Source organism: Electrona antarctica (assembly GCF_951216825.1).
Source record: "Electrona antarctica genome assembly, chromosome: 7".
Taxonomy (NCBI): domain Eukaryota; kingdom Metazoa; phylum Chordata; class Actinopteri; order Myctophiformes; family Myctophidae; genus Electrona; species Electrona antarctica.
The window spans coordinates 7,928,532-7,943,485 of record NC_136812.1 but is presented as its reverse complement, the minus strand read 5'-3'; the positions used below and the strand labels follow the sequence as shown (position 1 = coordinate 7,943,485).

General features: G+C 42.3%; 1 protein-coding gene across 4 annotated transcripts in view; it reads right to left on the bottom strand.

Annotated features, from left to right (window-relative positions):
• nos1apa (nitric oxide synthase 1 (neuronal) adaptor protein a) overlaps positions 1-14,954 on the bottom strand; it is a 235,550-nt gene that overhangs the window by 52,864 nt on the left and 167,732 nt on the right. For all 4 annotated transcript variants that reach the window (XM_079506287.1, XM_079506286.1, XM_079506288.1 and 1 more), the window contains one exon: positions 10,116-10,280. In XM_079506287.1, coding sequence (XP_079362413.1) covers positions 10,116-10,280 — 165 coding nt within the window. The remainder of the gene's footprint in view (positions 1-10,115; positions 10,281-14,954) is intronic.

Genomic DNA, 14,954 nt, shown 5'->3' with positions numbered 1-14,954 from the left:
CTGTATCATATTTGTATCATATTCAGCATAATGACACCCATTCTCAGGTCAGCTCAGTGTGGGCCCCCGCTTTCCACCCGCAGTGCCATAACACTCTGTTGCCATGGTAGCATAGAGGCTCTATTGGCTGGTGGCTTCGGTGAAGACAGAGATCAAAATAAACACAGACAAGCATAATAAAAGGTTGTTGATACTACAACAATAACTCATGGGCACCGTTTTTTCTTTTTTACATTAAACTGTTGTACCTCCAGTGAAAGCACTGAATCACCACATGGCCGCTATGTGGCCTGATTGTGGCTTTTTCTTTTCACTGCTCTCATTTACCTTGGCTTCTTTTTCTCTCTCTTCTCTCTTCTCCTCCCCACACACACACACACACACCCCCCATTGCTGTCCTCTTTCGTGACCTGACCTCGGTTACTACTTACAGTACTTCTTCACACACTAATGAAGAACCAGTGGGGTGTGGAGGAGACGCCAGATAGAGTCACAATTCACTGTTTCAGTCCCGAGGCCACTACTGTACATACATTCCTCTGCATCCTCCCAGCCACTTTTTACTGTAGTAGCCTAAGAGAGAGTGATCTACCTCCATGATCCCCGCCTAGCCTGCAGCAGCAAATAGGTGTGATTCCAGACTGCATTTGGGGCCGAGTGGCTGCTAGCGCACATCATTGGCACTGCCCGTGTAATTTACAGTCGTATATACAGTATACGGCTCCCCACAGTGTCAGCCACACACGTCACAAACATGATCTATATGGAGGCTGAGAACTGGACTCTGACTGGGGCATGGGGTTGAGTGTAGGGCTGCACTCAACCCTACAGGTAATCTTTCTAGGAGTGTTGTTTTTGGCAGCAAAGTTTGATTTTAGTTTTAGTCATTCAGTGAGTCGACTAAATATCATAAGATTTTAGTCGACTAAATCTACAGTTGATTTAGTCGACTAAAATGTGTTTTGTCGGGCCTTGATGTCGTCTGATTTTACACTTGCTGAAAATAGCCGATCTACAAGCTCAGTTGTGAGCTTGTAGATCGGCTATTTTCAGCATGCAACCAAGTGTAAAATGACTTATACTGGACATCATGTCCACTAGTTCCTTCCTAACATTTTTAGGAAGGGACTAGTGGACAAATGTTTCTAGTTTTTATTTGTTGATGAAATTGTCAGTATATTTAGTTTTAGTCATCATAGCTTAGTTTTCATTTAGTTTTCGTCAATGAAAAAAAGTAGTCGACAAACATTTTTCGTCATAGTATTAGTCGACGAAATCAACAATATCATCCCTATTCTGGACACGTCATAATAGGCAATATCTTGTGGGGGGAAAAAACAGTCAACAATCACAGATCTACAAGCTCACAAACAGCAGCTATCAGATGCAAGTATCGTAGTGCTTATTATACTGGATGCTGATCATTTGTGACACCCGTCCCTCCCTCGAAAGGTTAATAACGTCAAGCAGCATGCAGCGATGGAGAAAGAATAATAATGCTGAATCTGCAGTCTCTCAGCATCGGAGCAAAGAGAGCTACAGACACAAGGTGAAACTTAACCCATTTAGACCTGGGAACGATTCTACAAATGTCTTCTAAATCCTGACAGTTTTCTGAAAAACCTCATGTTTCTGTGTCAGTGGTTCTCACACTATTTCATGTCAAGGACCCCCAGAATTATCTGTATTTGGCCGCCGACCCCCATCTGAAAATACGTTGTTCCAGGAACCTCCCATAAGATTTGAGTTAAAAACGTTCGCTCTGAAAGAATATATATTCAAAGATTAGCGCCACAGTTTCATGATTTTTCAAAAATAGCAGATCTACAAGCTCGTAGCGCGGCACTCGGTGGCGCGCTATGAGCTTGTAGATCTGCCTATTTTTCAATGGCTAAAGTATAACATAATGCTTGAAACACCAAAAGGGGTTCCCGCCGAAAATGGGTTAAATCCCTTTCTGTGTGACTGTCATCAGATTCTCTTTTTGTGATACATTTTTTGCACTACATTAATTTAGGAAAACAAAAAATCGTGTCTGGTCCGACAGATAAGATGATGTGATGAGAAAATATATATACGAGACAGAATAATATAGATACAAGAAAAAGAGATTAAGTATTTTGCCCTTTTTTTGTTTTTGCATCGTCCCTATTTAATGGTTGTCCTCGACTGTCTGCTCGACCCTGGTGAAGGTGATGTTCAAGACAGAACAAAACGGTATAAGTACTAGTGCTGTGAATCTTTGGGTGTCCCACGATTCGATTCGATTCTTGGGGTCACAATTCGATTCAAAATCGATCTTTTTATTTTTAAATTCAAAAGATTTTTTTTTCCAGATTCAAAACGATTCTCTATTCATAATGATTCTCGATTTAATACATAGGATTTCATCAGAGAGTAGACATGATGTTTACTGTGATTAGGGTAAGCTTACATTTCATATCACAAACACCATGTAGTGAAAACTCCTGTAACCAAAAAAAAATGATATAACTTTTTTTTGGAAATTATGAATCGATTTTGAATCGTTAATAACGGGAATCGCGATTCTAATTCGAATCGGGGTTTTTTGACACCCCTAATAAGTACTGTATGTCGTCTACTATAAAAAAACATTAAAAATGCTTTGATACAGTTACTACAGTAACTGTACAGATTTAAAAAAAAATTATACATTGTATGTAGGCTGAGGACACTCCCCGCTGTGGCTGGGGTTGGCGCGAGAAGAGTGGCTCACAAACCTGTGGGCGTAATAAAAATAAAGCGGGTGTGCAGGCTCGGCTTTGGTGGGTTTGGTGGTGTGTAACAATTTGGAGGGAGAGAGAGAGAGAGAGAGAGGGATAGAGAAACACTGTGAAATAAATATATGCAGATGCACTACATGCCCACTTGGCAGACTGAAATAGGCCAATTCCCATTAGGCATTGACAGAGAGAGACAATGCTTCATCATCTTAAAAGATCTACTTCAAACAGCCACACTATCCTTTCACTGGAGACTTCATTAAAAAAAAGAAATTGGGACTTCTACACAGTTGATTCCATGACGTGGCTTAACCCATTTTGGGCGGGAACCCCTTTTGGTGTTAGCATTATGTTATGCTTTAGCTATTGAAAAATAGCAGATCTACAAGCTCATAGCGCGCCACCGAGTGGCGCGCTACGAGCTTGTAGGTCTGCTATTTTTAAAAAGTCATTAAAATGTGGCGCAAATCATTGAATATATATTTCAGAGCGAACATTTTTAACTAAAATATTGGCTTCTGGGGGGTCCCTGGAACTACATAATTTGAGATGGGGGTCCGTGGCCCAATAAAGATAATTCTGGGGGTCCTTGACATGAAAAAGGTTGAGCACCAATGACATAGAAACCATAGGTTTTTCAGAAAAATGTTTTGATTTAGAAGCCTTTTTTTATCGTCCAAAATGGCTTAAATACAGAGGGACAGGTAGTGCAGAAAACCACCTATTAACTCAGAAGTGGATGATACATTGTATGGGGCATTTCGGTACATTTGCAACCGATGGGCACGTTGCCAGCCTGGATTGATGGGTTTCTCTCTATGGTGCTTATCAACACAGTTAATATTCACGACGCAGCAAAAAGCTATAACCGCGGAGGAGAGTTCGGAATGACCCCTTATTATAGGTTGCTGCCGCTTTTTCTTTTCATTCCATTTGTATGAAACTGACCCAAGGACGAGCTCGGGTGTCCATCGTCATTCTACTCCTACGACTATACAAAAACAAATAAATGAACTAACATCACCGACCTTGGTGACCAACATTGTTTTGAAATAGTATGACAAACAAGACAAGATCACCGTTTCCTTATCAAGACACAGTGTGAGGAATACAGTGCTTGTTATGCACTATAGAGGTTACAGTATAAGGTCTTATTCAGCATAATGCTATGCTGTTTGTATGCAGATTTAACCCATTTTGACCTGAGATCAGATTCTAAAAATGACTGTTTGAAAATGACAGTTTTCTGAAAAAGCTATATTTCTGTCAGTCGTTCTTCGATTTTTCAAAAATAGCAGACCTACAAGCTCATAGCGCACCACTCGGTGCCGCGCTATGAGCTTGTAGATCTGCTATTTTTCAATAGCTAAAGCATAACATAATGCTAACACCAAAAGGGGTTCCCGCCCAGAATGGGATAAGGAAGGAAGGAAGAAAGGAAGGAAAAAAGGATGGACAGACGGAAGGACAGACGGACAATTTGAGTCCAAGTACAACCTCGAAAGGGGCTGTCTGAAAAAGCTTTTACTTCCACCAGTAGTAGTGAATTATAAGTGTGTGTGTGTGTGTGTGTGTGTGTGTGTGTGTGTGTGTGTGCGTGCGTGCGTGCGTGCGTGCGTGCGTGTGTGCGTGCGTGCGTGCGTGTGTGTGCCGTGCCCGCTTACAGAATTCTGTAAGCCTTAGTTTAGTCTTTCTCAAGTGCTGACTTGCATCAAACATGAATAGTAATTTCTACTATATATCTGTTTGTGTAGAGTAGCTGTGATGCATTTCTATATCAACATCTCTCTTTTCCTCATCAATATCTGTAAGTGTTTCCGTTGACAAGGGGTGACACATTAAGGATCACCCACTAAATGAAGAAATGCGTGTGTGACAGTAATAGTAACAGTACAGTACAGAGACAGTAATAGTAAGCAATAATCATCTGGGATATTCCTGTGGGATACTTCACACATTTACACATCAAAGTCAGCCAAAGGGATCCAGAAATAAAAAAAAGAATCTTCTAAATCCTGAAAAAAACATGTTTCTATGTCAGTGGCAAAAATATTCATGTCAAGGACCCCAAATATATATGACATTGGCCGCCCACCCCCATCTGAAAATATGTTGTTCCAGGGACCCTCCCAGTAGCAAAGATTTGAGTTAAAAACTCACTCTGAAAGAATATATATTAAAAGATTTCAGGCACATTTTCACAATTTTTCTAAAATAGCAGACCTACAAGCTCGTAGCGTGGCACTCGGTGCCACGCTATGAGCTTGTAGATCTGCTATTAAAGCATAACATAATGGTTTAAACACCAAAAGGGGTTCCCGTTCAGAATGGGATAATGTTTTCACACAGCAGCTGCAGGATAAGTACTGTAGCTATAGACCGCTAGGAGGCGAGGCCAGGGGACTAGAGGCAAAGTATGACCTTTTCTGCCCGACATAGCAGACCTACACGCTCACATAGCAGTTTGTTGTGAGTGTGTAGATCGGCTGTACTTCCCCGTCAACGTCACAGATGATTTGACTGAGAAATGTTCCCAGATTGTCAGATTTGAAAATACTGGGTGTTTTTATTTTTGCCTTGATCTCAGCCTCACTACAGTCATTGAGAGGGAATGATGCTTAACTTAGAGAACTAGTTCAATGCAATGTCGTCTTCGGAAGTAACTGGTAAATCAACAATACGTTAGCAGGCTTTAATCGATCACATAATGTCACCGCATCGAAGCATCCACATCTGCATCACAATGCATTTTAAAATGGATATATTTCCAGTGTATGTGTGTATAAAACAGGCATTTAATGACTTCAAATATGTTGCGTTACTCCAGATGTGCTACCCACTAATTCATCCAGCTTTGCCAAATGTTTTACTTCAATTTAATTCTAATGGACACGGCGGAAATGGAAGAGAGTCAATCACTGAGAATAGTTTGTAAAACAATATTGTCTCGGGCCGGAAATCTAGCTGACTGACCTTGCAAGCTTTAGCTGTAATTGAGATGCCAGGGGAGTCTATGTGTTGTGTTGTGACTGAGTACGTAGCTCTGGCCCAGGGGAGGCTCGGTGATAGCAGAGAGAAAGCTAGCAGAGAGTTAAGGGCTCATGCTGTAGGTCACACAGAACCACCTCAGGGGTTGAAACATTTCACAGTGGGTGACCTTTACTGCTCCAAAGCACACACGAATAACAAGTAGATGGATGGTAACTACTGTTGATCTGTCAAATAATAACACCAGTTTCCACCTACCGGTACTATTTTCTTCTTTTTGAGTGGTGCAACCACTCCAAGGAACAGCAATGTCCGTGTTCAACTATGTTTGTGTGTGACAACTATGTTTGTGTGTGACTCATGTGTGACTCATGAGTACCAGTAGGGGCGCTGTTGTGCCAGAAACAGAGAGAGAAATAGTGCTGCACTGTTGCCTGCTAATGAGAGAGAGAGAGAGAGAGAGAGAGAGAGAGAGGGGGGGGTGGGGGGGCTTTGCACCACTCAGTTCAGGGTGTGATTTCTTTTTTAATTTATAATTTTTATCCCACAATTTTGCAACCCAGTTTTTTCACCCAGTGTCTATTATCTAATGTAATCCTGGGCGCTACACTTCCTCTGCCAACCTGGGGGGGGGGGGGGGGGGGGCAGCGGACTGACCTCATGCCTCCTTCTATGCATGAGGAGTCCAAGCTGCTTCTTTTCACCTGACAGGGGGGAATCTCCCAGGCCGGACGTAGCACGTGGAAGGAACACGTTATTCCGACCAGTTCCTTTCCCCTCCATCAGGCGCCCCGACTGGCCAGGTGGAGGTAGTTTTTAGAGACCTGGATTACTGCATGTTTTTGTGAGGGTACCTACCCTAGGGGACACGAGGAGAACATGTGAGGGTACCTACCCTAGGGGACACGGGGAGAATATGCAAACTCCACACAGAAAGGCCCTTTCAGACCTACTATTGAGGCGCACACACTGCTCTAGTCAGCAGCACAATAGAACCAATAGTGTTCATTTACTTTAGAGAGTAAACGATGGGACCAAATCGACCCTTATGGGTCCATTTGGTTCAATTTTGTACACGTTCGGACGGTTGGTAAAAGCAAAAAGATGGAGAGCAGAGAAAGGCAGGGCGAGTCCAACAGGATGATTGAGTACAACGTTTAACTGTGGTTAACTTTTAAGTGAAATACTTTTAGAACTACTGAAAGAATGGAAGTTAAAGGGACCTCTTGTTCCCTGTAACAAAACAACGGTGGAAAAGCTCCAAGAACTTGTTTTAATCCTAGATGGTGTTTGGTGGATATAGTGTCGTTTCTACCTTTGAAACTGGTCTCAGTAGAATGCAATGGATCGAGAGCTGGCAAGTATTTTCTAATTCTACCACATAAATGTCCAGCAGTGACTTAAGTATCTCACTGTAAGTATTGTTTTTTTGTGTTTTTATTAAACATTTTTCATTTTCATTACAAATCCCCCATCGCCCCACCCTCCTCAAGGTTCCAATTATCGTTGCAACAAGAAAAGACATTTCATCAGTTAGTTCGACATCTCATAACATAATAGGCTGCTTGGCTGGTAGACTTAACAATACATACTTTACACTGTAAGTATTGTTACATTATGTCCTGGCAAACTCCTCCTGACTTAAAAAAACTAATGTTGTTAAATGTTAATGTTCAACACAGGCAAGAAGGGGAACACTCATTTTTAATAGGGAATGAGTAGGGCAGCTAAATCAGGACCCCTACTGTCCAGTGACATATATCACAGTTAAATATCCTGTGACACTTCTGGGTTAGTTGTTGTGCTGGTGTCTGTGCGCGCGCGTGTGTGTGTGTGTGTGTGTGTGTGTGTGTGTGTGTGTGTGTGTGTGTGTGCATGCGTGCAGCTATAAAATAGTTTTTCCCAATCTAGTGACCTTTTCCTAAAGGGTACCTGGAAGGGTAGACATGTGCGTGTGAGTTGTGTGCACTGCAAGAGTGTGTACACAACAACCGTGCAAATTCACATGTGTGTATGATTATGTGAGCTAGTTAATAACTGTTGTAGTGACGTACTGTATCACAGTGGTTAGACAGGCTTGGTACTGTAATAGTGTAATACTGTAGTATTGCAAAACTGCATGTCAGTGTCATGGGAGACAAGGCAGTTAAACCGGCCAGAGTCTTTGGCATTTTACATACAAAGCGCACGCACGCACACACGCACACACGCACACACACACACACACACACACACACACACACACACACACACTTTACTACAGTCCATCCTGCACAGTGCAGTGAGCGAACTCAACCTACAGTATGTGCAGACTAGACTCACTAGAGATTGCAAACGTGACTACAGGAAGCCCCACACAATATGGCGAAAATGTTTTATTTTTATTTTTTTGAAAGATTTGCTACCTATTTTCGAAAAGGCCTGATGGAAAAACACCTCACAGAGCGTCAACTTGCCAACAAAATTGACTTTTATGCCAATAAATTTGCATTTTGCTCAACAATAACACTGTGTTGGAAATCTAAGGGCATTCCGTATGAAACATGACCTGACCAGTACCTGTTTCACATTTACATTTAAAAAAGAGATTGGTCCCAGTACGATTTATGGTACACCTAATTAGACCTAATAAGGTGTAATTAGAAATAATGTGTTTGTTATTAGATAGAGGTTATACCCATATTATACACAATTAATAAAAAAAACACATTATTTCTAATAATAACAAACACATTATTTCTAATTAAGTCTTATTAGTGTACCATAAATTGTGCTGCCTGGGACCAAAAGAATTACTGTGGTGGGTACTGGGCAATGTTGGAGTATATTAGCTCTCAATATATTTATTGTTTTCTATGTAATATCTAATATATCGTAGGTAAATCATTAACCCATTTTAACCTGAGATCAGATTCTAAAAATGTCTTCTACATCCTGACAGTTTTCTGAAAAAGCTATGTTTCTATTCTTCGTCGTTCTTCGATTTTTCAAAAATAGCAGACCTAGAAGCTCGTAGCGCGCCACTTGGTGGCGCGCTATGAGCTTGTAGATCTGCTATTTTTCAATAGCTAAAGCATAACATAATGCTAACACCAACAGGGGTTCCCGCCCAAAATGGGTTAAATAACACTTCAAAGCATTACATTTGGGTATTGGAATGATAGCATGTGTCTAATAGGATGTTGGTGGTGGAGCTACCCTTGTAGTTAGCCCATTATGCTATATTTGGATTTACGTGTGTGGGAGATGAGAGCTCTTTTTCTGTGCAAATTGAACATGCATTGTGAATGAGTTATGACCACTCAGCGCAGTTGGAACGTGGGGGTGTGTGTGTGTGTGTGTGTGGGGGGGGGGATCATTTTATCCCGGGCCCGGGCTAAAACTCTTGGCACCCCCCCGCCCAAGGAACGCTGACGAAGACTAGTTTATAGGTCTGGGATTCAAAGTGCAAGCAGGCATTTCAGACCCTTAACTTATTTTATGGAGCCTTCCAGTTTCTTGCTGTTCTGTTCCCAATTTTTCTGCCCCACTTAAACTAGAGGTACTGTTAGATGCCAGTGGCTTCTGTTACTGGAGGAGAAGCAGTTCTTTTTCAAAATATTTAACTTTATATTTTCACAATGGATGTCGATGATGGGGTTCGGATAAGACTGAAACCTTGCCCAAATGTAAGGCAATTTACATTTGGGCAAGGTGCTTTACAGAGCGCTTTACAGAGTCGAACGTAATCGAAGCAAGAAGCACTAAGTGGTGAGATACATTTCAGTCTGCAGCAGCAACCCCTACGGCTTTGTTTCATTTGTTTGGGTTAGGGTTATTGTTGATTTAGTTTAGTTAATTAAACATTTGTCCTTAATACACCTCTTAATCCATTTTTTGTTGCGGTTTGCAAGTCAGCTGTAACAAAAGTATAAAATGCAGCACTGCATTATTAAACACCATGTGGCCCTTAGGGCAGCCTTTCTCTGTCACATGAATATAAGAGAGCGAGGTTGTTTGCTTCAAGGCCTCGTTGCTTCAAGGCTTCCAGCTGTATTATAATGCACCAAGAAATGAATAACCCGTCAAGACAACTAGGCACACACACACAGAGCTCCCTGGCACGGTGAAGACCATTAGGGACACCATAAGAGTGACACCCAAAGAGTACTCTGTGTGTGTGTGTGTGTGTGTGTGCGCGCGTGTGCGCGCGTGCGTGCGTGGTGCGCGTGTTGAGACACAGCAGGTGGTTGAGAGAGAGAGAGATAGAGAGAGAGAGATAGAGAGAGAGAGACACACAGACAGACAGACAGACAGACAGACAGACAGACAATAAAGCTCCTTTGAATTGAATTGAAATTGACGGAGACAGAGTGTGAGAGAGATGGCTACAAGGACACCTACCTGTGCCACGGCCACATGTGTCTGCTGCTGTTGCTGCGTTAGTTGCTGCTGTAGCAGCTGTATCTGGTGGTGGATGGACAGGGGGGTGCTGGGAGGCACCACAACAACAGAGGCAGGAAGCAGCATCCTGGGGGTAGCCAACAGCAGACAGGGCTCCTCTGGAACCTGCAACCAGAGAGGGGAGAGGAGAGACATATAGGGTTAAAGGGACATTCGACCGCTGGGAGAAACTGCAGTCACTCAATGTTAATTGAGCCGAAGCCGAAGTCCTGATATCACTCGCTCATCCCCTCGATTCCCCTGGTTCACGGAAGAAATGTCTCTATGGAGAATAACATGGGGTCATCTTATTATATCCTCTCTTCATAATGTAAATAATATTCCAAGCGGCACTACTTATTTCGATGGAAATAAGCGAATTAGCACAACACCCCATAGCCCCATTCAATTCAATGCAATTCATTGAGGGTTAATGGTAGAGGAAATAGCCAATAAGGAGTTTTTGCACAAAAAACCACCTGGACCTCTTTGGTGGGGACATAACGACTACAAAGAAAGGTAAGAAAGGTAAGAAAGCATTCTAGCATGGAATTCTCCTTTAGTCCCTGTGGGTGAAATTCAGTTTCAGCTTCACACAGCTGATGTCTCTTCAGATGGTTATGCTGAACACATGCTCTCAGGGGAGCAGTTAGGCATTGTAAGTGTCTTAACTGGGGGGGGGGGGGGGGGGGGCAAACCGGTGACCTTCTGATTATCAGGCAACCTCTCCAAGTGACAGCCACCCGAGAGAGAGCGAGAAAGAGCCAAGCAAGAGATAGAGAGAAAGAGAAGAGCCCTCTCTCTCTCTCTCTCTCAGTCTTCTCATATCATGCTCTTTACACATTTAGATTTTGAGATATCTTGTGTGAAATAAGGAATTCTGGGCATAAAGGCACCACAATCAGTAGAATCCGTCCTCCGAGGATCATGCAAGTGCCCAGAAAAATTTGCTAGGCAATCCAGTCAGTAGTCGGGCACACATTACCCATGCTCTAAAAGACAATAATAACAATCCAGTCAGTAGTCGGGCACACATTACCCATGCTCTAAAAGACAATAATAACAATCCAGTCAGTAGTCGGGCACACATACCCATGCTCTAAAAGACAATAATACAAGCAACAATTGAAGAGAGATGGAGGAAAGAAAGAGGGATTGAGGTGAAGAGGAGTGGTCCGTTGGGCCGGAGGAGAGATTTGGAGGCATATTTACTAAGCATGTGGGTAATTAGTTACCACCGGGGCCGTAAACATTTGTGACACCATAAATGTTCAATTTAGAGGACCGTACTTACTAAGACTGATGAGCACAGCTGCTTTAAATGCACTGCGCCTAGAACAGCTTTACTTTGTTTTTGATAAAACAATTTGGGGCGGTTCTGTGGTATGCAGTCGACAAAAAACAACAACATTGGGCTGTTACTGATGAAAACACTCTATTGCTATTGGAACAGAGCATCAACCTTTTTAACAATTTTTTTTATCACTTAATATACATGGCCTTTGAGCAGGGCATATGGATGCATTTTCAATCTCTCCTGTGGGAGTGGTCCAAAATCGGTGCATATTAAAAATACATAATGCATGAACACAATGTGGGCTATTTTCTAGCGATGCCACTTTTCTCTCAGGTCACAGCACAACAGTACAGGACCTCAGTAAACATCGCCAGACACCATCTGTTTTGTTAGCGTTCAAAATACAAATGCAATAGGAATAACCCTGATAATGTGGCCCTGAGAGCCACGAGATAACGGATAAGGGTGGAGAGGTTATTATTAGGATTCAGAGAAAAGGTGAAGACAGGGAGGGAGAGGGAAGGAACCACGGCCCAGCGGGACGGCACCAATGTCACGTCCTCCTTGAGACAGCGTGATGTATGTCTCAATTCACAATGTGTCGCACAGTGGGACTCACAGAATTAATAAACCCATAATGAAAAAAAAAAGTTTCACATGGGGAGGAAAACCAAGGTTGAACCAACCAAGAGAAACACTTCTTCTCTTCATCGTATCTCCCTCGTGCTTTGCTTTGTATTCTTCCTCTCCCTCTCCGGAGAGAGTACACACCGGTATGTAAAAGTGTCAACCCATTTAGGCCTGAGATCAGATTCTAAAAAATGTCTTCTACATCCTGACAGTTTTCTGAAAAAGCTATGTTTCTATGTCAGTCGTTCTTCGATTTTTCAAAAATAGCAGACCTACAAGCTCGTAGCGCGCCACTCGGTGGCGCGCTACGAGCTTGTAGGTCTGCTATTTTTCAATAGCTAAAGCATAACATAATGGTAACACCAAAAGGGGTTCCCGCCCGGGTTAATTCAACTCATTTCTATACTCGCACTCAGCAGACAGAGAGAGGGAGAGAGAGATATATAGAGAGCATGTGCGTGTGTGTGTACGTGAGTGAGATGGACAGAGAAATAGGAACAACAATTAAATGGCAAAACGAGATTAGTTAAGCCAGGCCTTATCTGAGTTATTGTTGTGACATTCATTATTGTGCGTCAATGGAGGTTAAATTATGAATCTGTAAAAAGGCTGATACCATGATTAACAAAATGATTCTGGAGTTATCACTAATGGAGCCGTGGTGCAAAACGTTGAATGATAATTAATAACATGATATATTCAGAATGCAGATGCACGTGTGAAAAACGACCTTGCTCTGTCATTAGCAATGCACCCTAGTCATTCCAAGAGTTCAGCATTCTCACCGTAAAATTCTTAGAGTTCATGTATTCATTTTGTCAACTTACAGAGTGTACAAATGGAAGCAAACGGCCCTTACGAGTCCATTTGATTACATTTGTACACTCCCGGAATAAAGCGTGCGATGAGCCACGCATTTGAGAAAACCTTTCGTGGAAAGCCACATTGACCTGAAATAGTACATACGTACAATGATAGTTGATAATGAAGATTCTGTTCAATCAGAACCTTTCCAGTCAACATGCACAGGAGCAGCACCCTGGCTCAGTTTGACCAAAATTGAACACAACCTTAATTACTGTCATTAGTATCATATCGCCTGTTTGATTACCCACCCCTCTATTGCATCTCAATTGGCTTTGGCTGCCATGAAAAGGGTGTATTCATTCCAACCAGACAGCACAGTATGAATACAACTCATCACCCCCTCCCTCCCCTCTGAGAAGTGCCAATTAGTCAAATCACCTCCTGGTACAGTTTTTGGCTGGAATGACAACCTGCATTGTAAAAAAGAAAAGGGGGAAACAAAGCTATTTCATGCAGAAAATGATTGGACCCAGACCCAATACAATGGCTCCGAGCTGGAACAGCCCATTGGACCCACAGACCCAATACAATGGCTCCGAGCTGGAACAGCCCATTACTACACTTCATCCAACCGGCAAGGACTGGTCTGGACCTTCAATGTCCAGTACCAGCACGTTTTGTTTCGTTTCTTTCAAATTTTAATGTGGTATTATCTGCATTGGAGTCAATTATATGTGACCAGATTTGACTGAGAGACTGCCATCGCGCAAATTACAGCTTTTCACCAGAGGAGAAAAACTTATATATTATTTTTTTCAAAATGAGTTAATAATGGGTTAACTGGTTCAGACCGTATGACGTGTGGTAACGTCATAAATAATCCAACCGACGGGTTGCTAGGACGTTGCGCATTTTCATTGATATCAAACGAGAGAAAAATATTCAGTTCCGTTTACCGCTGCAGAAAGAATCCCTCGTATCTCCTAATCTAGGGAGCTCTCCGTGGTTTTGATCAGATGGATATACTAACCAAGCTCTTCATTTCTGACTTCAACATGCCTCTCGTTCAAAATATGAAGCGAGCGATCATCAGCGACTTTTATCAGAATCTTAATCAAACTACAACAAGTTTACTTAGCATATCATGGGATGTGGTGTGTTTGTATATGTGTGAAAGAGCACACAATAGGCTGTTGCGGGCTGCGGCTGCGTGCATCAGAGAAAGTGCATGTCAGAGAGAGATTACATTAATTTGGTGTTGGACTCGGAGATTATTGTATTGCAGAATCTACTCAGGCTTTAGTAGGGCCGGACAGTGGCTGGACAGTCTGATATAGATTTTTCCTGTAAAATACAATAAAATGGAAAAAGAAAAGAAGTGGAGGGCCGAACCCATGGAGTACCATATTCACATGGCAGCCATGTTGGCATTTTGCATTGAAAAGACAAGTTGCCACCCTGCCATTAAACTAATGACAAGATGGCTGCTGTGTGAATATGGTCTATTCATTGAGGTTCGAGTGCCAACTGCCAAAGTAACAAACAAAGGTCCGAACCTTTGAACGTTTGCGGACAGCCCTACACGACATGGACGCATTTACACTATAAAATCGTCATCTGATACAAACACATCCCATAATGTAAATGACCAGCAGCAAAGGAACACATCCCATAATGTAAATGACCAGCAGCAAAGGAACACATCCCATAATGTAAATGACCAGCAGCAAAGGAACACATCCCATAATGTAAATGACCAGCAGCAAAGGAACACATCCCATAATGTAAATGACCAGCAGCAAAGGAACACATCCCATAATGTAAATGACCAGCAGCAAAGGAACACATCCCATAATGTAAATGACCAGCAGCAAAGGAACACATCCCATAATGTAAATGACCAGCAGCAAAGGAACACATCCCATAATGTAAATGACCAGCAGCAAAGGAACACATCCCATAATGTAAATGACCAGCAGCAAAGGAACACATCCCATAATGTAAATGACCAGCAGCAAAGGAACACATCCCATAATGTAAATGACCAGCAGCAAAGGAACACATCC